Below are 24,987 nucleotides of genomic sequence, written 5' to 3' on the forward strand. Positions count from 1 at the left end.
GATAATAGCGATCAATTTATAGAAAGTGATAGTTAACAAATTTTAAATTGAAAATTATGATGTAAAGAAAAAAGAGTATATATTTATAGATTCGGAAGAAACATCCTGTCGAAGAGGCCTTCAATTTTGCGAAACAAAACATTTCTATTCCCGAGTTCTAACTTTCCTATCGCTATACTACGCATCGAACCATCAGACAATCTTCAAATACATGCTATCTTTTAAAATATACTTGATTGATAATTCAAATTACGTGCCAAATGTATATATCGACTTTTGTAGACTAAGATCACGTTGAGGCTATTTTCACGTTAAGGCTACTTTCACGTAATAGCGTAACAGTATCGTATATCCCTCGTAACGGGAAACGCTATATAAGGTAAAATTTGTTATAATTATCTAATAAAATTGATAAATATGACAAATAGATATATTAATACTTGCCAACAAATGTAACAATTGTTGCTAAAAGACATAATTTTAGAAGATAGGCGCACAGATTTATTTTACCAATCCGAAAAAAGTTGGTTCTAATTCCAGTAGAGATTTTATTTTTTTATATTAAATATATGTATAAAATACACATTTAGAAAAACATATCTAAAACAAAAAAAGTTTTTATCATACTTTATGTTTTTAATTAAACCTTTATTGGTGAATTTAAATAATTTGCATTTATCCGTTATTTAAACATTTAAATGATGTTTCTTCAGTGAAAACAGTTCTTACATTTACTTTAATTTGAAAAGCAAATATACATATAGTATATGTGAATGTATATAATATGTACATACAAAATTTCAACAAGTGTTGATATACTTTGGGAATCCACTATATAGACGGGTTAGCGTCTCTGTCGGTTTCCTCCTGTTTTCGCCAGATTTCTCCCGTTTCCGCCCATTTTCACCAATATTTATTTATTAATTCATATAATATTTAATTCAATATAATATTCGTTATATTGAATATTTATTATATTTTAATAATATTTATATAATAATATTTATAATATTTATTATATTTTATTCATCCGTTTATAAGAAGTGTTAAAAGCGAATTCACAATAGTCCCGTTTGTAGCACGTTCTGCAAACTCGAAAAATGACGAACTCGCGTGATTTTAGTTTTACGTTTGTCCACTGTGACGATTGTACAAAGAATGCTTGAGTACCCTCAGCGTCGCAGCCGCGAAGGAGGTCAAAGCCCGTTAGCCTGTGCGCTAGCAAGGGAGAGGGCCCCTTTCAACACCCCCAAGTGACTTCGCTATCTCTCACTAGAACCCAGGATGGTGGAATCCAGGCAATCGCAATCGCAAGACGTCAGGACTGCTGGTTCACACACCATGCGGATGAGGGATTAATTTACGGCGCCTTTAGTATTGAAGCTTTTTTTTCTCATATCCGAAGGTAACGAAGAACAGGCGGTCGAACCAGTTGTTCGAACTTCGCATTTTCTTACACTTTTTATTCCATTTCCGCACATGTTATCCCGTTTCTATCGAATTGAATATCGCTTTGAAATAATTGAGATAAGTGAACTAGATTTTATTCGTTTCTTTTCGTTAACCTCGATCCGTTATATTTTAGGTGATGTGCGGTGCGAGACATATAAACCAAGTTGAAGTTTATCAGTACCGGCCGATATTCTTTATTATGTATTGAATTGCATGTAATCGAGGAGTATCTTTTCATCGCATTCGATGATTAAGTTGATCATAAGTCCTACGTTCGCCGTATTAAATAACGGAGGGCGTAAGAAGTATGTACTCTGATATTTTTCCACGTCGATATTAAAGAAACTGAAACACAAATTTCTTTTTAATGTCACGTCTATCCTCTCCTTAGTCAATGCTTAAAGCATCAACGAAATTCTTAAATCTCTAAATATTATTATTTCCTGTAAAAGAGTGCAATTTAAATCAAATATACTTTTAATACTTTTATAATACGTACATGTACAGAATGTCAAAAAATTATTCGTGGTAGCTTTGGTAGATAATTCTACATTTTTGAATCAGTGAAGATCTGTTAAAAAAGACCGCGTATTGATCTGAAAGAATTTTGTGGTAATGCCATGGTAGTAATATGTAGCTTATAAGAGAACTAAATACATCAAAACAAAGCAAATTAAAATAATGACATTCCTCATCGTTGCTGGATCTGTATGTATACCTGAGCATATGTGTACATAATCGTGCATATAATATTATAATATGTACCAATAACTAAAAGTACGAAAAAGTATTGCATGTCCCATCTATTTTATACCAAAGAGGAAATCTATATAAATACGTCTGTGATTCAATTAAACTACTAAACAGGCCGAAGCTGCAACCACGTGCAGTAATTTCTCCGATACTAAGCTGGTAAAATAAACCACGTATAGTCGTGAACTCTTATCATCATGTACCGCCACATGATATTTCTATAGGTCGGTATTTCAGAACCTGAGACATAAAATCCCATTTAATGTCACATCTATCCTTTTTGTCTTAATCGATGGTTATACATTGGTTACAGCTAGTTATAGCTAACCTTTTCATTTGATATTTGTTTATTAAAGTACGTTTTAATAATTAAAAATAATTGTAAATATCAATAATAATTATAAATATTATCGATGTATTGTATAAAAATTCCCATGAAATAATATTTGGACCTGCTATTCTTAGATCATGGTCAGTTTAAAAAATATACATTGTTCTTTGCCATAAATATATTATAAAAGTTGAATTAACCAGGAGGATAAAAATATTTCTAAAATATTTATTGTGTAGAAAGAATTGAACTAAATTTAATACCATGGAAAAATCACAGAAAATGCCAAAAGTGGCAAAGGTATGTAACACTTCTAAATTTTTATTACACATATAAACCATATAATGTAATATATAATTCTTATATTACATAAAATTATTTTAACTATATTTTATTCTAGGTTAAAAATAAAGCGCCTGCTGAAATTCAAATAACAGCAGAGCAACTTTTGCGAGAGGCAAAAGAACGGGACCTAGAAATCTTACCACCAGTAAGTATATTTACATTTATTTATTCAATTTTTACCATTCATTATTTTTATTAATTTTATATAACTTCTATCTATATATAAATTTTAATATATGTGAGGTTGAACAGTTGAAAAGTTGATATATAATGAATATTTATATATATTTCTATTACTATTATTTACTATATATTTCTATTACTTCAGCCACCAAAGCAAAAGATTTCTGATCCTCATGAGTTAGCTGATTATCAACATCGGAAACGTAAAGCTTTTGAAGATAATATTCGTAAAAATCGTATGGTGATTTCAAATTGGATAAAATATGCTCAATGGGAAGAAAGTCAAAAGCAGATACAACGAGCAAGGTATAAAATATATTAAAGTCATCATGATTATGTATTTATGATTAATGTTTTTTTTTTGTAAAAAGTAAACAACATTTTGTATTAATTATAAAAGTATTAATTGTATTATTTATGAATTTTAGATCCATATATGAACGTGCTTTGGATGTTGACCATAGAAACATTACATTATGGCTCAAATACACAGAAATGGAAATGCGAAATCGTCAAGTAAATCATGCCAGAAATTTATGGGACCGTGCTGTTACTATATTACCTAGAGCAAATCAATTTTGGTATAAATACACTTATATGGAAGAAATGTTAGAAAATATTGCTGGTAAATTCTTCTTTTATTTTTAATCTAACATAGTATATTGACTATTTATTGATTGAAATATTTATTTAGGAGCACGTCAGGTATTTGAAAGATGGATGGAATGGGAACCTGATGAACAGGCATGGCAAACATACATCAAGTTCGAATTGAGATATAAGGAAATTCAGAGAGCTAGACAAATTTATGAACGATTTGTAATGGTACATCCTGATGTTAAGCACTGGATAAAATATGCACGATTTGAAGAATCTCATGGTTTTATTAATGGTGCTCGCAATGTTTATGAACGCGCCATTGATTTTTATGGCGACGAAAATTTAGATGAAAGATTATTTATTGCATTTGCAAAGTTTGAGGAAGGACAAAGAGAAGTAAGGAAGGACTAAAATTATTTTTTTTTACATAGTTTAATTTAACGCATGTTACATTATTTTATTATAGCATGATCGAGCCAGAGTAATTTATAAGTATGCATTAGATCATATTCCAAAAGAGAAAACACAGGAAATTTATAAAGCATACACAATACATGAGAAAAAATATGGAGATCGTTCAGGTATTATAATTTATTATTGATTTATCATACTTAATAGTATTTTATAAATATATATTTATATATACAATCATGTTGTATTATTATTTATAGGTATTGAAGATGTAATAGTAAGTAAACGAAAATACCAATATGAACAAGAAGTGAAAGAAAATCCTTCTAATTATGATGCCTGGTTCGATTATTTGAGATTAGTAGAATCAGAAGGGAACGTGGATGTTATTAGAGAAACTTACGAACGTGCGATAGCCAATGTACCACCAACTAAAGTAAGAGAGATGTATTTAATATATTTAGCATTTTGTACATATATCGTAAATAAATGTTAATATAAGGATATCATTTTTCATAGGAAAAGCTATTTTGGAGAAGATATATTTATCTTTGGATAAATTATGCTCTTTTTGAGGAACTTGATACTGAAGATATAGAAAGATGCAGACAAGTCTATAAGTAATTAGTACTTTAAAAAGTACCATAGAAGATGTTTTATTTTAATTAATGTGTTTATATGTTTTCAGAGCTTGCTTAGAATTAATTCCTCACAAGCATTTCACTTTCTCTAAAATCTGGTTATTTTATGCGTATTTTGAAATAAGACAGAAAAATCTCACAGCAGCTAGAAAAAAATTAGTAAGTAATAATTTTACAAAAATTTATAAATTGTGATAGCATAGAAAATGCATAGAAAACTATTTTAATTGATAATAGGGCATGGCGTTGGGTATTTGTCCTAGAGATAAATTATATCGTGGATACATTGATTTAGAAATACAGTTGAGAGAATTTGATAGATGTAGAATTTTATATGAAAAATTCCTTGAATTTGGACCAGAAAATTGTACTACATGGATGAAGGTATGATAATTTAGTCAATCTATTATTTATTATCATTTCAATGGTTAAATATGTATAAAAATCATCCTTGATAATATTTTTGTACATAGTTCGCAGAGTTAGAAACGCTTCTGGGTGATGTAGAACGAGCACGAGCTATTTACGAATTAGCTATATCACAGCCAAGGTAAAGTATTTAAAAATATAAGTAATTTATATTACCCTAATATTGTATTGTATCATTACTTTAATTTATAGATTGGATATGCCAGAACTCTTATGGAAATCATATATTGATTTTGAGATATCACAGGATGAAACAGAAAACGCACGGCAATTATTCGAAAGATTATTGGAACGTACACTTCATGTTAAAGTAAGATTAATTATAATTAAATACAAGATATTTAATTTAGATTATATGTTATTAAATATAAATCATGACATCTAGGTTTGGATTGCCTATGCTAAGTTTGAATTAGCTAATTCGACAACTGAGGATGGTCTGGATAATGTTGTGCTGGCAAGAAGAATTTTTGAACGTGGAAACGATGCACTTAGATCGAACGGTGACAAAGAAAGTAGAGCATTGCTTTTAGAAGCGTGGAGAGATTTTGAAAGTGAGAAAGGAGATGATGACACTCGAGCTAAAATTATGGAAAAAATGCCTCGAAGGATTAAACGTAGAAGACGTATTGTTGGAGAAGATGGGGTGAATAAATTTATTGTATTATTTAAAAGTTATTTTTAAAAAAACATTTTTTCACATATGTAATTTTTGTTTTTAGAGTGATGATGGTTGGGAAGAAGTATTTGATTTTGTTTTCCCAGAAGATGAATCACAGAGACCTAATCTTAAATTCTTGGCATCTGCTAAAGCTTGGATGAAACAGAAAGAAATGAATGACAAAAATGAAAACAATCAGATAGATTTCAATAGTTAGAAAAATATATTTTTTTATTTAGAAACAATTTACTATTTTTGTAAATAAACTAATGTTTGATTTTTTCACTGTAAATAAAAATATTAATTAGCTTTTAATTTTTTTAAGAGCATTAATTTTTTCCAAATTCTAAGATTATACTTAGTTTACTCTATACTAGATATATTAAAAGGTACTAAGTTTATAATTTAAAAAATCATAATATAATGTATTAAATCTTGATCATTTTTGTAACTGTATAGAATTTACATAAAGTGGCTCAGTTAACACGTTCGTTGCCACGTCGCACATATCTATGCGACGGGTATACTTCCGTGGGGACCCCGTCGCCAAAGTATGGTGACGTTCTTCTTGTTTGATTTAATTAAATATACGATATTATATATAGGATATACAACATAAAAATATTAAAAACACATTATACCATACTTTTCATTAATTTATATTCTGAATAATATATTACATTATCCTATATCGTATGGTATTCGTTAAAACATTCCAAACACGTTTGGGGTGATTTTGGGCACTTCGAAAAATAATTAGACTCCGTTATCACTACTCTCCTCACTTTCAAATATATTTTCACGCTGTTTACCGAACATTTTGAGGATGAAAAAATCACTGATGTACGTCTCACAAGTATGCTTCTCGACTAAATGAAAGATCTGAGATATCTGCCATGAGATCCCTCGGAATACTCTAGCTGGATAGCTTATCGCTTTCTCCATTTCAGAAATAAATAATCTTTTCTTTATAATGAATCTAAGGCGATAAACAATGAATCGAAGGGGATAAACAATGAATTGAAAGCGATAAACAATGTATCGAAGGCGATAAACGATGAATTCCTGCTTGTCACTCTATTTACATTCTGCGTACCGGCGGTCGGATTTGGGCCCTGCAGAAAACTTAGCCAAATCACGCTGGGCGACGAACGTGTTAAATGAGATCATCTAAATTTTTGCCTTATTTATTGTTACATGAAAAACGTTTTCAGGACAAAGTTACAGTATTTGGTCATTTCATGGTCATTATTAGAAATAGAACCTCATTTTTCGATATCTTTGTAGAATGTGACAAAACAAATTCAGCAATCAACAGTTCCCATCATATAATCATGAGATATTTGCATTTGGTATATAAAACTATGATCTAAATGTGTAAGAAATTTGTAAGATTCTTAAGGAAAATATAAACAAGAGGAGGAATAAAAATAATTTAAATTATGTAATTATTGCCATTTTAATAACATATAATTGTATAACTCACTTAGTTTAGAACTATTAAAGGATTTCAAAATATATCTTAAGATAAACGTATAGAATAATCACATAAATATGTATAATAAATGTTAAAGATGATATTATATATATTATGAATGACTGATAAATTTGTTAAATTTAAAAAATTATAAATGAAATGTTGATAAATTGATGAATATTTAATAAACATCTCTTTGATCTCTATAAAACATAAACTTATACTAAATAACTTGCTACTTTTGAATACGTTTTCAGGATCGTTTCAAATGTTATTAATATAATCACGATAGTAAGTTGTCATTATACTACTACTGAAATTTCAAGATATTTCGTACAACATACATAATATGTTCATAAAAAATACTTCCATGAGCCACTGTATATTTTTTACATAATCCATTTGACAATAATAAATAAAATCTAATTAATTATCGTCTCGTTACTTTGAATGAAGAGATTACATTGAAGTTAGTTATATATCTCTATAGAACACACTGCTGTTCGTATTTCTTGACCAATGGTAAGGTCTCGTGTGTAATGTGTCTGTGACTTGTAGAGTGGCCTCGACGCGGCAATCTCGGCGTCCGACGTGAGTCAAAGTGATTTTTAGGCGCAACTTTCAATAAATATGTTGTGCTAGTATCGTGAAAGTAAAGAACGATGAGCTTCTCTAGCGATGAAGTCAATTTCTTGGTTTACCGATACCTTCAAGAATCTGGTATATTTTTTGGAGTACTACGTAACCTCTTTTCAAATAATTTTGGCAAATTTTGAATTTGCTACTGTTTGTACACATTTGTTACTTATATTATGTATATATACATTTCGCAATAATATTTGCAATTAATAATATCATATTGGTCAATAATATATTACAAATTATAGATCAAACGTGATTTAAAGAGGTTATTTGAGCACAAATAAAAGCATATCCATGATGTTGATTACTAAGTTATTTCTTAAGTTTATTGTATAAAAGTTGTACTGTAGATTATATAAAAGATGCAAATTAATCTCTATGTGGTTTTTTTTTATAGGATTTCAACACTCTGCATACACATTTGGCATAGAATCACATATATCACAGAGTAACATAAATGGAGCATTAGTACCACCAGCAGCACTTTTATCAATTCTACAGAAAGGGCTACAATACACAGAAGCAGAAATATCAATAGGCGAAGATGGTACTGAACAAAGAATGGTGGAATCCTTATCTCTCATTGATGCTGTTATGCCAGATGTTGTGGCATCAAGACAAAATCAAATTAATCAGCAAAAACAACAGGTGAAAACAGAAGTACAAGATACAAATGGAGAGGAAGGTAATTTGACTTATTATATTAATTTTTATTCATGTTATATTTTATGTGTTATATTTTGAAACCAAAAATTGTTATCCTGGCACACCCTGGTCTATAAAAAAACTTAAGTTTTATAGACCTCCTTATTATACCAGGTACATGAATGGACTGCTTTAGCTGTCGGACTTGTTATGAGCAAATATTTTTGTTATAACAGTCATAAAATATTAAAGTAAAATATATTTATTATACTCTATTAATGAATTAAAAAATTTGTTTTGTAATGTTAAATTATGTACTGATATAGCAAAATAAAGCTCACTGTTATATTTATAACATGTCGGAAAGCTAGGAGCAAACAATACTATTAATATATGTGTGATCTGGAATGAAGAATAAGAAGAAGAATTACGAAGGTTTACTATTTACAAGTTACTTTATATATATATATATTGTAATATTATATAAAGAATAAGAATAAGAATATTGTTAAAGTTTATACAGACTGTAGTTGTAAAAAGAGATCAGTTTTTATTAATTTAATTGTATAAGATAAGTATAAAATATTATTTTAATTCTATAAAATAATATGAAGGTAATGAAACAGTTTGTTATTTAATATTAATGTATTATTTTTTGGAAACAGAATTTCTTTACTTCAGATTACGTATATAAATACAAGAAGGAGAGAAAACTTTTCATTTGATAATTGTTATTAATTTACTAACCTGTTTTCAGTTGTTACCTCCAATGAAGGTGTAGGCACAAATGAGAGAGGAGGAGATAGGACAGAAATGGAAGTAGATGAACAACAACAAGGTTCAAGCAGGGGAACTAATGCTAGCGCTGTTGAAATTCCAGACACTAAAGCTACAATATTACGTGGTCATGAATCGGAAGTTTTCATATGTGCATGGAATCCAACAACTGATCTTTTGGCTTCTGGTTCAGGAGATAGCACAGCTCGTATTTGGGATATGTCTGGTAGTTCACAAGCTCCAAATCAGCTTGTTCTTCGTCACTGCATACAAAAAGGTGGTACCGAAGTGCCAAGTAACAAAGATGTTACTTCATTAGATTGGAAGGTAAAATGATTATTTCTCCGAAGTTACAACGTTGAAAAAAGGAAACTAACTTTGGTTACTTATTTTAGTGTGATGGTACCTTATTAGCAACAGGAAGTTATGATGGTTATGCACGAATTTGGAAGACAGATGGTAAATTAGCATCCACATTAGGTCAACACAAAGGTCCAATTTTTGCATTAAAATGGAATAAACGTGGTAACTACATATTAAGTGCTGGAGTTGACAAAACAACAATTATATGGGATGCAGAAAGTGGGCAATGTACTCAGCAATTTAGCTTTCATTGTGCACCTGCCTTGGATGTTGATTGGCAAACAAATACATCATTTGCTAGTTGTTCTACTGACCAATGCATACATGTATGCAAACTTAATGTTGATAAACCAATCAAGAGCTTCCAAGGTCATACAGTATGTATACAAAAATAATTATATTTTCTGATTCAGTTAAATATTTATTTAAAATTTAAAGAGTTTGTTTTTCCTTTAATTGTAGAATGAAGTTAATGCCATAAAATGGGATCCCCAAGGTAATTTATTGGCTAGTTGTTCTGATGATATGAGTCTTAAAATTTGGTCTATGAAACAAGATACGTGGGTACATGATTTACAAGCTCATAGCAAAGAAATATATACTATTAAATGGTCCCCAACTGGACCTGGAACTCACAACCCAAATATGAATCTAACTTTAGCTAGTGCATCATTTGATTCTACTGTAAGGTTATGGGATGTGGAAAGAGGTGCATGTATACACAGACTTACGAAACACACAGAGCCAGTGTATAGTGTAGCATTTAGTCCAGATGGCAAATTTCTTGCTAGTGGAAGTTTTGACAAATGTGTTCACATATGGTCTACGCAGGTAAGATAGTTATTCTTCTTTTGTTTGCTATATTTAACAGAAGGTTCATATTATATATGTTTTCTTTTATATTTACTTGTGCAGAATGGTCAATTGGTACATAGTTATCAAGGAACTGGAGGAATTTTTGAAGTGTGTTGGAATAGTCGAGGAGACAAAGTCGGTGCTTCTGCATCTGATGGCAGTGTGTTTGTTCTAGACCTTCGTAAAATGTGATCGCAAATGAACAATAGATTATATTTCATTTCTCGGACCTATGATTTTAAGTTACCTTCAGTAATTCTTGTTTTATTCTTTATTTTCCTCCCTTTATTATCCGGAATATTAGCCACATTTTACAATTACTTGATTTACTTGTGCTTGTTGAGTATAGTTTCATAGTACATTAATAATTTATATATAAAATTAAAATTAAAATTGAGATAGGTTCAGTAAGTTACGAATTTAAGAAGATTTGAATATAAATATAAAATAAAAAATGTGGTTTCTTTTAGCTATTTTACTAGGATTTTATTACAAATGTTTATAAAAAGTATTGTACATTAATATTTTCAATAATACTCTGTAAAATTTGGAACAGCTTGACAGATATTATATTTCTAGAGAAAAATATTCATTCACTATGTGGATGGGATATATATAATTTTAATGATAATATTAAGCATTATATGAAACATCGGTAATAATAAGGAATAAAATGAGTCTTTTAAAAAACTGCACAACTATTTCATTTATTCTTATTACATTTTATTATATTTCATTCAGTGAAAGAGGTACAATTAGAGTACACAACAAATCTTATTTAAATTAATTTTATTTTATTTCAATTACGCATTATGTAATTAAATCGATAAAAACGAAAATCTAAAACGAAAATAAATAAACGATATTGTACGTGTTCTTCAAATAAATAAAATCTATTTATGTTACATACATTTTTAAAATTTCTTACACATTTCTTCAACAATAGGTTATATAATACGACATATAAATAATAATAAAATTTAATTACATTTATTTTCTAACATTAACGTAAACATCGTTAGCATTAATCATTGTACTTTTAAAATAACCACAAAGATCAATTTCTAATTTTTAATATAAAAATGCTATAAGGTAAATGCAAGTAAAATAAAACAAATGAAATTGAAAGAGTACGTATTTTACGAAGTAACATAATTAAAATCAACAAGTTTTTTTTTTATTATGAATTTTGTATAATCCTATTATTCTCAAAGACATTTATTTGCATTGCGTCTTTAATTTAGCGTAAAATCATATGACTAGAATGAAAATATTTCAAAAATAAATCACGCCTCGATGTTTTACGTAGGCATAAACGCAATTCGGTGAAAAACATAGCACGTCTATTAATCTGTGGTGCATATGAAAGGAACTATTCACCGATTATTTAGAATACACGCCTTTAATGCAGTATTCATTGATAAATATATAAATTCATTAGACCGTTATCTGTGTTTCTCTGAGGGTATTATAAAAATAAGGAATATAATCGTGAAGAAAGTAACGTAAATGAAAATAAAAAAGAGATAATCTACATAAAATAAAAGTATTTAAGAGATAGTTCTATGGAACATTTATTCTTAACTACATTTATTCTTTTCACGTGAAATTTGTTGAGAAGAAAGCGTTTGATCTATATATTTAAATAATTACATTACATTAAATTTACAGCCATTTGGATCTATATTTGTAGATAACGTCTAAGTTCGGCTTGAAATGATTACCAAAATATTACTTGAATACTTGGTTGTTCAAGAAATTTTACTGTACAATAGATAAATACAATTTGTTTTTCCTTTGCACGTCTTCGCAGTTAATTTTAATTAAGAGTCGTATTTCAAAATAATTATAATAAAATACTTTAAAACATTTCTATCGTCGTGTTCGTAAAACTTAATACTAATACGAAGAAACATTTACATTAAATTATATCCAAAATTGGATATAAAATGTCTTCTGTCTGGGGTTTATTGGTTGGGCAGACTTTAAGGGATCACAACGCATAATACTGTTTTGTTTCGTGTTTTTTTTGCGCTATTGAAAAGGAAGAAATAGAAAATAGTAAAACGTCTAGTCCGAGAGCTAAAGTTAAATCGTTTTGTATGATTAGTATAGAGAAGAAAAAGTGTGAGTATAGACAAGGAAATTGATATCATATGTTTCACATGGTATTTCTATTTCCCTCCTCTTCTGGATGCTACAAAATTACTTAGAATTAAGACGACTAAAACTTAAATAAAAGAGATAGGAGAAAATACTGATATATTCTGATTGTTAAACTTTTTGCACTACTAGTAACTTCATGCGCTAATATTTACTTTACGCTTGACACATGAATAATCTGCGTATAATTCATGAATGAAACGCGATATTAAATTATGAATTTTGCACAGCACAAAATGTATAGATACATGTATGTATTATATGTATATATATATGATAAAACCTGAGGAATATGACGAATAATAGATAAACTATATGCAATCCATTAGCTTGTTAGATAAAAAATCGTAATATAGCGATAGTGTATTGTGACTCGATCTTCCTTTGTGTTGATTACAGCAAACGTAGCTCATTCGCTTGGATCTGAAAACAGAGAGTTCATTTATTTTTTACGAGATAATATTTTTAAAATGCTATTCTACGTCAATATCTAAAATAAAATAAAAAAATAAGAAGCATTAATCCAATGTACAGACCAGGGCTGGGCAATTTAAAAATAATTTTATTCAAATAACCATTCGAATAAAATTTTTATTTTATTTGTTATTTGCTCTGTCGCTTTATCCTAGATGATGTTATTTAAGCAACGGTATATTTGAAAAATAACTTATTTTATTAATTGTTATTTTATTTGAAATTTAGATATTTGTTATTTGACTTTACCAAGAAAATAATTTTCTTCCTATCTATATGGCATGGAACTTCCATTCAAAAATTACAGAAATTCTAAAATTTCGACGATATGTATAATCGGAAAAGTTATTTCTACTGTACATATTTTTATGGTCTATTCTAATTACCACGTACAGGTAATACCACTAACATAGTAAACATTTCAAGCACGGTTGACTTTGTTAATAAGTGCACCTCTTCCAGCGTCAAATTCAATTAAACGGCTGTTTTCTCTGCTATTGTTATTAATGATCATTAATGATCATGCGATTCAATTATTTGATACAATATTTAAGTTTTCAGTCGTATTAAGAGCGAATATACAACAATTAGCACGTTTATTATGTATAAAATTGTTATTCATAATTTTACATTATTATTTGGAACAACCATCATTATTTGAAATTATAATTTGGAAACAATTTATTTCTCAAACAAGACATTGGAATTTATGTTTGCATTCATTTCTATTTTGAAATAAACTTGTCTGTTATTTTATTTTATTATCTTTTATAAACCTTACGCTTGTTATAGAAAACATTTTAAGATTTCATTAGTGCTGTAATGACACCCAACTATGGTGATTATATTGATAAAATGTTAAACGATTCTGTAAATGCGTACAATTAGTTGAAGGAAATTTAATACAAATATATATTTTACATAAATTACAAAAAGTGTTTAAACAGGCAATTACCCGGAATATTAACAAGCCTCACTATACATCTTTGATACTTATTATACACATACTTAACTATATGTAGTTTATACTGTATATTAATTTTTTTCCAAATATAAGTTTACAGTAAATATTTTGCAATCTCTATGTATATTTTCAGATTGGTTTTAAATTTTACCAATATAATCATGGCAGTCGCGTCTCATCACAGTGCTAACAAAATTTCAACATGTTTTCATATAACACGCACGGTATAGACGTAAAAGTTTCGCATGGTAAGTGTACAAATACTTTCGCGAGGTACTGTACATTTACGAAAAATTAAATTTACGAAAACGAACGAACAGAATAATTACCCTTCGCATTTGATCGTCTTGTCTTTCTCGAAAAGCGGAATCGTCATTTCGTAGCCAGTTCTGCATTCTGTCAGGGATCCTTTCTGGTACCACGTCTCGATCGTGGTTCTTCTCTTCCTGTTCGATCACATAATCAATTCCGTTTCTTATTCTTGAGTCGATAGCTTTGGGCACGTCTTTGTTGTAAAACGGTAATGATCTTTTTCCGATAGTTTTTAGAATACGTCGATTCGCGTCAATTTGCTGTTGATCCTGCAAAGCTTTACGCCGGGCAAGTTCAAGAAGAACTCTCTGTCGTAACACGTCCAAGGAATTCACGATCGACAACGATCCAATGCGTTTTGATTCCAATCGTTTTGTCCGGATCACCGTTGATTCAGGATCGTTTCCCGAGTCGAACATTTCATTCTGAAAATTATGAAATCGTCATCTCTTATTTATTTTATTTTCCATTTATTGTTCATTTATATTTCAGTCCGTCCTCTCTAGGTTAGGACGGAATTTCAGTTACATTTCTCTTTGGCATACTCTTATCGTCTACCTATCTAATCGCCAAGCTTAACATATGAATCATCCTATTTAACATACTTAACATTTAGTCTTAAAACCTACAACTTAAATTTAGCTTTACAATGTACCTCTTATATTCCTTGTTGTCTATGTCTTTTATAGTCTCGTAGTGTTTAAGCTTCAACGACATACAGATCCAAATAGAAACATAAAATACGAAATATCTATGGCAATATAGAATATAAAAATACAAAAATGTCCTCCACAAATTCGCCACTTCCTGTTTCCACTCTCTTTCCAATACTCATCTCATTTCCACGCCTAAATCCTTGCAATCATTCTTCCGTCTTTACCCTTCATCCTTCCTTCTAGACGTGTACCTAGGTCGTCTTTGCTACTTCCATGTTGAGAATCGTTATATTTTACAATAAGTAGAATTACTCGCATTTATGCTCGAACACAGCAGTGCCTTTGTATTTGTTACTTTGTATAAGAAGGAGTGATTTGTAAATCATTGTTTGTAGAGTTGGTTGCATTGACATTCAGAAACCTTTCAAAACGTAATCACTTTTTTTTTAATTGGACCAAACGACGAGTTTTTTATTTTGAAAAGCGAAAAGAATTAGTTTGTTCTTTTTTAAATTTTTGAATTAATTAACCTATTAAGGAAACGTTGTTACTACTGATAACCTTAGGAATTTTTAATAATTACGTATCACTGACGTTTCGCAAGACGTGGTTGTAATTTATTCGTTCACAATACCCAAGACCGTTAAAAACCCATTTGTTCGGGTAATGGATCAGCTTTACCCTATGTAAAAAACGGAAGTATTTTTATACGATCCTTGCGTTTGCTTTTATAGAGCACTTAATTCCTACTTTGCCAAGGGAAGGCGTACGATTTCTTCCAAATGTGATTAAAACGAAAGACATTCTCACGTGTATACCTGTCTCATTTCAGTAGGAAAATATTTGGATTTTCCATTTACGAAATAATGAAAGATTACGTACGCGATAACAAATTGACGTTCGAAAAGCTTTTTATTCCTAGATAATTAAGTTGTAATGCTGATTTTTAAATTTACGTAGAATTGTATGACTATTATTAATTTTACTATTTTGTAAGTACTTAGCAATTTAATTTTTTTAACATTTGCTTAGCTGTGATTGATCTAAATCGTGACATTTAAAACTGGATATTTAAATCATACATAAACACATATTAATTTTAATACATTATTGTAATATGTTATTAAATAAATGATTTAAATTTTGATAAATATGTTGTTTTTAAGCCGATTTGTCATTGGGTAATAAAATTGAGATCTAAGACTTTAAGTGACTCATAATATTCATCGAGAGCAATAAGAGATATTTGTTGCTTTTCTAACCTACGGTCTTTTTCACATTTTTAAAACTGGGAGTTGCTCGTAATAAACTGAAATTTATAGCTGGATGATGTAAAATACTGCTATTAAAATAAGAAAAACAAGTATAAATCTTCTCACGCATTATGTTTATAACTACTTATTGCATAAAAATTGAACGACAAATTCGTGCGTTTATACTTTATGCATTCCACTGAATTCTATTTGGAGAACTTCACTTATCAAATATCGAATCAATAATAAAATGTCCATTAGTCTCTATTACTATCTCATCGTCTCACAAGCTTTTGAATATCATCTAGGTAGAATTTTTGTGGCTTAGACGAGAAATATTCTTGAAGCATATTGTGCATTTCGTAGGTTCTGAATCTTTTGCCATTCAGATAATTTTGCAAGGATCTAAACAAGCGATAGTCTGATGATACCAAATCGGGTGAATATGGGCGACGCTTCATAATTTCCTAGTTTAAATCCATAATTTTCAGTCGTAAGACTTATATCGCTCATTTGTTGCAGCATAACTCGAAATTTGTAGTTTTCGAAAAACAGAAAGAACGGTTGTTCCTTGTACTTCTACTGGCGGAATCTTACAAGTGAAGTTCAAAAATTTGCTATTGGAGGGCAGTTGCGTCGCCATCGCACCGTCACGAAACTACATATAACAGCTCAGAACATTCAAATTCGCTTTCGTTTGATTGTTGCGGAAATAAGCGATATGCGGTCGTGAATTATCTCGAAGAAAAATAGAGATACACGCGACTTGTCGTCAAATATTTGGTTCACTCATTGCAATTGTTGACAATCAACTTTTGAATTAATGGTCTGATTTGGTTGAAAAAATTCATAATTACGTAGCAGAACGATGCAAAGACATCTGTTCAAAAACACATGAACTTTTTATCCAACCTATTCTAAATATGCAGATATCTTCTTATTCATTCAACGGTATCTGCAATCAATTCCTTAAGAGGATTAGTAAATTAGATGGCACTGTGTTTTGATGTAAACGGTAAATTCGATTTGCTACACTGCGAATGAAATAAATAGATGCAACATATATTGTATAAAAAAGAAGAATATTAACGCTAATTCGCAGTTGCTGATGTAGTATCTCTTTCTAAAATCTTCAGCTGGTTGCTGCTGACGTAGAATACAGTCTGTATACATATAAGTTTTATTATATTTTAGCACTTTTACACCCGGTCATTTTTTCATTTTTCCAAAATTGTAGTTAAACTACAATGTCTTCAAAAATACACTGCCGCACAAAAGCGTCTGAACACGCATATTTTTTGCAAGATATGGTTTTATCATATGGGAAATTTTCAAATAGATATCAACCAACTAAAATGTAATAACTTAATCGTTATTTTTATTTCTAGAAGTATATAAATACTAAATACTATATATACTACATAAATACTAAATAAATAATAAAACATAAATTATATTGATATTGATAAATAACGTTGTTCACAAGCTTCTTTAATTTAATAGAAGAGTAACTTGAGAAGGCTGCAATTAAAATTAATTATTCGTTAACGGACTGTGAATGCAATTATACAAAATTCGAAGATGCAAAAATACACAGAATGTACATAATTATATGACCTACCTATAGTAGAATACTAATCTGTTATAATTTCTAACAGCTAAAACGTATCTCTGTTCAACTTCTATTTCTTAAATAGTCTCTACAAAAATATACATTTGCCTAAAGATTAGCAATCCGCTGACTATCGATTGATCGCTCATGTATACACGCCCGGTCTAATGTCTCTCCGCCTTTACAATAGATGGCATCTTCCTTTCGAAAATGCGTGAAAAAGCAAGATTTTTTTTCTTCAGACAAATGAATTTTTAGTTACGACTGCGAAGCGTAATATCAGAACAGCAGCGAGAGGAATTCTGTGAATATTAAAATATTGCGCACCTAAGACACATGCGAATGTCTATCGTGAAAGTTAACTGATCGGTGTTGGATAAAGGATAAAATTCGATCATCGCTTCGGCGATGTGGCAATATTGCGGCTGAAGTGGTGGTGAAAAAAAAACCATTGTAAATTATTGTTTAAGCGGATCGAGGGTAGAGTTATATTGAGCATATCCGTGGGAGTAAAAAAAAAGAAAGAAAAAAAGAGGAGAATGAAAGAAAGGAACTCAACGGTGCTCATATGCGCAGGCCGCAGTTTTCTACCCTATCCACACTCGGATATTTCCCAGCTTTTATTGCCACTTTTACGGAAAACGCGCTCAAGAATATGAAGAAAAGGTCTAGGGGCGCGTACCGGAAGAGGGCTACAGCACTTACGCGTATGTACTAGTACCTCGGAATACTTTGCCTTCAGCCATTCTTCAAATTTCACACGCTTCCTTCGTTTTTTCGTAATTTATAAGCCGTTATAAAGAGCTGACAAAAAGGAGAATTCGTTTGTGAAATATACCGAGTATCCCGGCGCAAAGCCACCTGCCAGTACAGTAGAGCTTGCCTTATCCGAACTAACAGAGGGATAAAAATATTCGAATAATACGAAGGACGTTCTAAAAGTGTCAAATATTCTAGCGTCATTACCTCAGGGAGTGAATGTCGTGTTTAAGAATACGATAATACCGAAGAAAAATTATTCGCATGTTCTGCAACTTTTAATTTAACTTTTCCTCCGTATCTTATGTAGTTCCTTACTGAAATATTCACAGTGATACAAAAAGTGAAGATTTCTTTGGGGGAAGGTGTTTTCACTCCTAGGACCGTTCTTTAGCTGAGAAAAGAAACTGTCCTGTTATTGGCATCACACGGACTACGTCTGTGAGAAGTTAGAAATTTTCTTGAGTATTCGACTTCCGTACTTTGCTAACTTGCCAAGTTACATAATTACCGACTAACGGTAACTAAGTTATAAATTGCGTTTATTCTTTCTCTATAGTTACGCTTCGTACTATGATTTTTTGTATCCAGTGATAACAAAATTGCACTCTACGTACGTACCTTGCGCTGCGACTAATATTGCCTCGCAACCTTCCAATAAAGCGTTTGCAACAAAACTTCATCTTTAAAACATTTTTCCTTATTTTCACTTGTAAATCGCGCTCCTAAAGTTAAACCGGAAAAAGTAGAAAACACTGTGCATATTGTATCTAGCTTCTAAGCGTGTTCGGATACTTTCGTGAGCCATCATGTACGTAGACTTTCGTGATCGACCGTATATCTGTCTGTATAGCTTGTATTGAAATCGAAGTCTGTCGTGCACGTATCTCGAGAGTTTCATCGGCATTAGGAATCCAGGAGCTCGATGTTCTCTCCTTGCAGATATATAGCACTTATTCCTCGTTCGATATATTTATCGCTCTGGCCCAAACATTGTCGGCTCGCTCCATATAGATCCTCTATCGTTTGCACAATATGGAAGGTAATTAATTAAGAACATTTGGCAAAACTGCGTTGTTGTTTTGCTGGTAACAATCACTGGTTCCGACAAGGAGACGAGTTTTAATTAAATTCATGCAACGAGAAGAATAGAAAGAAAAGATGCCTTGAGGAATGTTAATGCGACGTTTACACGCGCAAGTTGAATAAATCAATTATGGCCAATTAATTGGCCTTCGTTGTTTTCGCATAGAAATATGTTATGAATAGTTATTATATGTTACGAGAATATGCTATGAGAGGTATATGAATAGGAATATGTGTGAAGATTAAAAATTCCAGGTGTTTGGAATTTTATTTGGAATCTTCGATTATTCGACAATTTTGTGTTATTCAAATTATCTACATTATCTCTAACGGTTTAACTAACAAATCTCTTTGTCTTTGACGTGAGAACTTTGAAAACTACAGCCGTCTGGTTGCAAGTGATATTATACTAAACGTATGTAGTTTCCAACGAATATACAAATTTACTCTTCTCTACTTGTCTTTTAATAAAGCATTTATTCCATTTTTCTGCCGATTCTGTAGAGAGTAAATGGCACTTTTAATTACTAATCCACCGCCATTTCATATATTCTGATCATATTCGACCGATCAATATACAAATTTAATTTGTAAATTACAACTCGAGCGAAACGTCCAGATACGTTTGAACAGTAGTGATGTGTTTATAGATGCGAGTACACTAGCACGTTGTGTTTGATTAATGGAGAGAAAGAATGGTCAGAAATCATGGTCGAACGAATCTCCGATTCCATTTCCAATTACAAACCTCTCGACGATGAAATTTAACGAGCGTGTTATCCTTTTTACGTCTCACCCGCGAATAATTTCTCTGTTGCAGAACAACAACCATGTTATTATCCGCTTCGGAACGCGAAACAGAGAGTTTTTCAATAATCTGTTTACCAAGGTGGTCCATGAAATGGGAAAACGGTTGTGACGTTTAACGTTTGATTCTGTTCGTACGACTCCAGGCGAGAGATTCGCGAAAGGATATAACATAATCATTTCACGTCCAGCCAATAGAGGTTATGTTGGGGTTAGGTTTGGCGAATTAGGCTCGTGGATCTTGAACTTTAGCACACGCCTAGATCTCATTATCTATTTCTGCGTTGTTCGAGTTGTAAAAAATATTTAACCCAGACAAATTCGCTGGTAAGTTTTATTGCAAAGAATTAACGACTTGATTTAATGAAATAATAACAGAATAATTTAATTAATAGATTCACGTTACGAACACGAGGCGAAGGAAACACATGGTCTCGTAAGAGACATTTAATTATCGATTCAACGGTAGTTACTATACTGCGAAAGGAAGAAACGAATTTTTAAATGTCATTTGCTCGATTTACAATTCTTTTGTCCAGCGAACCTTCTTTTCTCGAAGTTTCGAAGCATTTAAACGAAAATAGACGAAATGCTTTCTGGAAAGTTAAAATGAAAATTTTGTTTCGTTTTTACTAAGAAACTTTTATGTTTAAAGCAACTTAGCACGTTTCTCTATCATCTGTATTTTCACATTTTTCCATATTTTCCGGATCACTCCGCGAAGTAAACATTCTGCTATTATTATATTTTCTACTACAACTTTTTAAGGAAATATTCCGATGCATAATCGTCTTCGATATTTTAGTAAGTCGGTGGGGTATTTCGAACACTGATTAATTTTTTTCTTAAAATGAATATTTTTCTACCGACGGGGAGGGGATATTTTCAACTAATTTATTATAAATCTCAGCGTTTTTAAACTAGAAAGCTAAATTTTGCAAAAGCACCGCGGTAACTTGACTTTTTTTATAGCAAATGATTTCACGATGACGTTATTTCAATTGTGTCATAAAATTATCCAATTTAAACGGATAAAATGTAGAAACCTTATTGTTTGTTTTATCACAGGCTATACTCTGCGCTAGAACCCGAATCGATAGAACGACTTCCACATTTCGATATTTAAATCCACTTTTGAGAAAAAGTATGTCAATCATACTCAACGTTCCAAGCGTTTGCTTATAGTCATTGACATTTAACGCTTCAATCTATTATAGTTCTATTAATTTTAAGCAGCGTTCATCCGGACCACAATCTTTGAATTGAATCGCATCGAATGTCCAAATATTTGCGCACCTATCTGTATTTATAAAAATATGAATTTGCATAAATGTCCGCAGTTTATTTATCGAATTAATACGTGTAATATTGTACGTTTAATAGACAAGTTTGCTTCTTATTTAACAGATGCTGGGATTTTTATTCCACTTTATTTTACAATGACCATAATCCTATTATCTGATAAATTATCGACTATAAAAAGATAGAAGGTAAAAAGAGTCCTGTTCGTTTTATCATAAATTATGTTATCTAATCGAATATGTATTTATTCAGAAATCAATAGTATAACTTTGTTATTTCAATATTTATCTCCTTAATTCATTTGCATAATATTACTACCGTTTCGTTATTAATTTTCAGTGAGAATTTCCACATTTTCTATGTGCAATTTCTTGGTCAATCGAAAATATAGAAATAGAAATTTGTTAAAAAAAAAAAAAAAATAGATTCTAAGAAGATTTGATAAATATTTGTGCGTTAATATAAAAAAAATCTCGTTTCACTTTGACACATTTTATTAAAATTTAGCGAGTTCTTAAGGAGATGAATCCACTTTGGGATTTCTGTTGGATATAGTGGCTGTACAAAGCAATCGTACACTACTGCATTTATTATTGAACTTCTATACTAATTAAATGGATCAGACTATAATAAATTTCGTACCAATTAGTAGTACTTTCATATGATTATACAAGTTTGATACTATGAAATGAATCGTACAATGTTTCGCGAAAGTACTCGAAAACTCTTAGAAACTTCCTATTTGATTATTACAGAAAACATTTTGAAATCTCAATAGCACTATAACGAGGCACGACTAACGTGATTATAACAGTAAAATTTCAGACGAATCTGAAAATGTGTGTAGAGAAGTTTCAAGATATTTATCGCAAGCATACACTTCGCGAAGGTCACCAAAATATTTAATTAAACAGTCAATCATTCACTGTAGTAATAAACCATGAATATGTAGCTTAATATGAATATTCAACACCGCTATTTATAATGTAAATTAATATTTCACTATGTGTATGTTTGCAACAAATATCTTGTAATTGCTGTATACATTTCCCGATTGGTTTTAAACTTTATTGTTATAATCGCGATAGCCGTGTCTCGTTACAGCGTTAACAAAATTTCAAAAAGTCCCGTGCGATGTATAGGATATCTACATAAATAAGTTCTGTGGTAAATATTCGAGTACTTTCGTAGGGAACCGTGGAATTTAATAAAAGAACGTTTCATTGAAGAATAAGAACGTGTACAAATGCTTTTCTGTATCAGCTGTCATACTTATTATAATCTTCCTCATATATTTTTTTTTACTGCTATTTCGTGCAATTTGCATTTTCATAGCGTGAGAATATCGTACCTCTAAGTCTGGAATTCGGTGATCGACGAGAAGTAGGAGAGGATGATTATCCCTAGACAATTCTCTTTCATCGTACACGTAGGATATGGGTTGACATTTAGCCATAGCGACAAATAATAGAGATAGGAGCAGGCTCATAAGCGTCATTGTGTCTGCAAGCACGGGAAACGAATGTATCTGAAACAGAGTGAAGGTAAATTTTCATTAAATACTATAAGTCTGGTAAACGTTTCATACGAAACGATTTTCACAATGTCTTGTTAAATTTATTATGTAAAACTTGTTTACCGTAGCGACCAGATGCTTAATCAAGGGAGCTTTGGAACGTTAAAGCTTAACCATCGCGAATTATCAACACGATCAAGGTTTTAGTAGGTGGTAAGGAAAAAACATTTTGGTTTACTCAATTTTTTATTAAAATCACAACGAGGAGTAATATTTTGAAAATTTTGAAGAGGATAGAAAGAGACATCTTGGTAAGATAACTTTGATAACATTTTAATTTGTTTGTTGATGTATCCAATTTTTTAATTATCCAGACACGCAGGTAGAAGGTTCTGTTAAATTTTTAAAATATTTAATATTTAAATTTAATTTCAAAATTCTGTTAAATATCGACTTCTCTCACTTATCCCCTTTCAAAGAACTGAAGCAATTTCAATCAAATTTTAACTGAAACTGCCTTTCTTTACTAACATCGCTAAATATAAAATCTCTTATGAATATTTAAAAGAAAAGTTCCATGGCGGATAAAAATTATTCAAAGCTGTAGACAAATGACGAATAATAATTTTGCTTCGTCCAATACTGACGCTATCTCTCTAATCCTGCATTTAGTATGCACATTAATTTTCTAGAAAATAGTATAGAAATATGAATGGATTAACATCTTTAGATCTCGAGAAGAATTAAAATGAATAAAAAGCTTTAATTTGCTACAGGAAGTTCGTTTGCTTAGAAAAGTTCCAAAAATTTCTTGTATCATTAATAAGAGATTCATACAGCGTAATAATAAAATTTAAGGCTCAGGAAAGAACAAGTCACGAGGAAAATGAAAATGTCCAGGAACGAGGAAAGGAAGATATAAACTTCATGTACTGTACAAGATGTTTCATCCAATTTTAACACATGAAATATCGTTGCCATAACTGAAATTTCGTACAAATATTTTCTAAAAAGAGAGTATAATTACTTGTAACAATAACTTCATTGCATTAGGAAGGATTAATGAAATAAGGAATTTGTCTGTTCAAATGGACTATTTCATTTTATTTATCTGTATACGATAACCACATCAAGAACGAATTTAAAGATAAAAGTTGATAACGTCAAAGGATCAAACCGAATTCGTATTTGCAACGTTTTACGAAATATTTCGCGGAATATTACGCACGGTTAGAAAAACGTAAACGAACATTCCAGTTTTACTTTTCCGAACAACTTTCCCCTTCGCTCGATACTGGCCACGATTTTCACTGACATTTAGATCGGCTGATATGGCATTCCGATCGTATCGAATGACCACTTGAAAAATAACCAACTATTTGTCCGATTAAGTCGAACGTGCGTATATTTTTCGACAAGTCTCTCATGTATCTGTTATATTTTTTGCTGCAGTACTGGAATTTTCATGTCTCATTTCGTGTCGCATAAAAAGACTTTTAATGCCTGTGAAAACTATCT

At 30.7% G+C, this 24,987-nt stretch overlaps 3 protein-coding genes and 1 long non-coding RNA gene across 5 annotated transcripts in view; 3 read left to right on the top strand and 1 right to left on the bottom strand.

Moving 5' to 3' along the window:
* Positions 1–303: 303 nt before the first annotated feature.
* LOC139986761 (uncharacterized) lies at positions 304–1,674 on the top strand. The gene is made up of 3 exons (XR_011799710.1): positions 304–379; positions 1,124–1,405; positions 1,586–1,674. It is a non-coding gene; the product is annotated as an uncharacterized lncRNA (long non-coding RNA).
* An 829-nt stretch (positions 1,675–2,503) lies between these two features.
* Positions 2,504–6,121, top strand: Crn (pre-mRNA splicing factor crn). The gene is made up of 14 exons (XM_072001304.1): positions 2,504–2,836; positions 2,937–3,026; positions 3,210–3,370; positions 3,493–3,689; positions 3,759–4,060; positions 4,131–4,245; positions 4,336–4,511; positions 4,595–4,695; positions 4,764–4,875; positions 4,954–5,100; positions 5,190–5,266; positions 5,338–5,455; positions 5,531–5,791; positions 5,868–6,121. The coding sequence occupies exons 1-14, from the start codon at positions 2,801–2,803 to the stop codon at positions 6,021–6,023; spliced, it is 2,049 nt and encodes a 682-aa protein (XP_071857405.1). The 5' UTR covers positions 2,504–2,800; the 3' UTR covers positions 6,024–6,121.
* Positions 6,122–7,809: 1,688 nt separating this feature from the next.
* LOC139986231 (F-box-like/WD repeat-containing protein TBL1XR1) lies at positions 7,810–10,794 on the top strand. Its single transcript, XM_072001412.1, has 6 exons — positions 7,810–8,003; positions 8,323–8,610; positions 9,328–9,674; positions 9,743–10,087; positions 10,173–10,541; positions 10,626–10,794. Exons 1-6 carry the CDS (start codon positions 7,946–7,948, stop codon positions 10,755–10,757), a joined length of 1,539 nt encoding a protein of 512 aa, XP_071857513.1. The 5' UTR covers positions 7,810–7,945; the 3' UTR covers positions 10,758–10,794.
* A 636-nt stretch (positions 10,795–11,430) lies between these two features.
* Positions 11,431–24,987, bottom strand: part of Dh44 (corticotropin-releasing diuretic hormone 44) — an 88,129-nt gene continuing 74,572 nt past the window's right edge. The window contains exons 1-3 of one of the 2 annotated variants that reach the window (XM_072001436.1): positions 16,819–16,992; positions 14,496–14,903; positions 11,431–13,151 (exon numbers count right to left, since the gene is read on the bottom strand). In XM_072001436.1, the coding sequence (XP_071857537.1) occupies positions 13,122–13,151; positions 14,496–14,903; positions 16,819–16,848 (468 nt within the window). In that variant the 5' untranslated portion in view covers positions 16,849–16,992 and the 3' untranslated portion in view covers positions 11,431–13,121. Of the gene's footprint in view, positions 13,152–14,495; positions 14,904–16,818; positions 16,993–23,304; positions 23,482–24,987 lie in introns of those variants that run through there. The other variant, XM_072001435.1, reaches the window with a different exon arrangement.

This window comes from Bombus fervidus, chromosome 4 (genome assembly GCF_041682495.2).
Source record: "Bombus fervidus isolate BK054 chromosome 4, iyBomFerv1, whole genome shotgun sequence".
Lineage (NCBI taxonomy): Eukaryota > Metazoa > Arthropoda > Insecta > Hymenoptera > Apidae > Bombus > Bombus fervidus.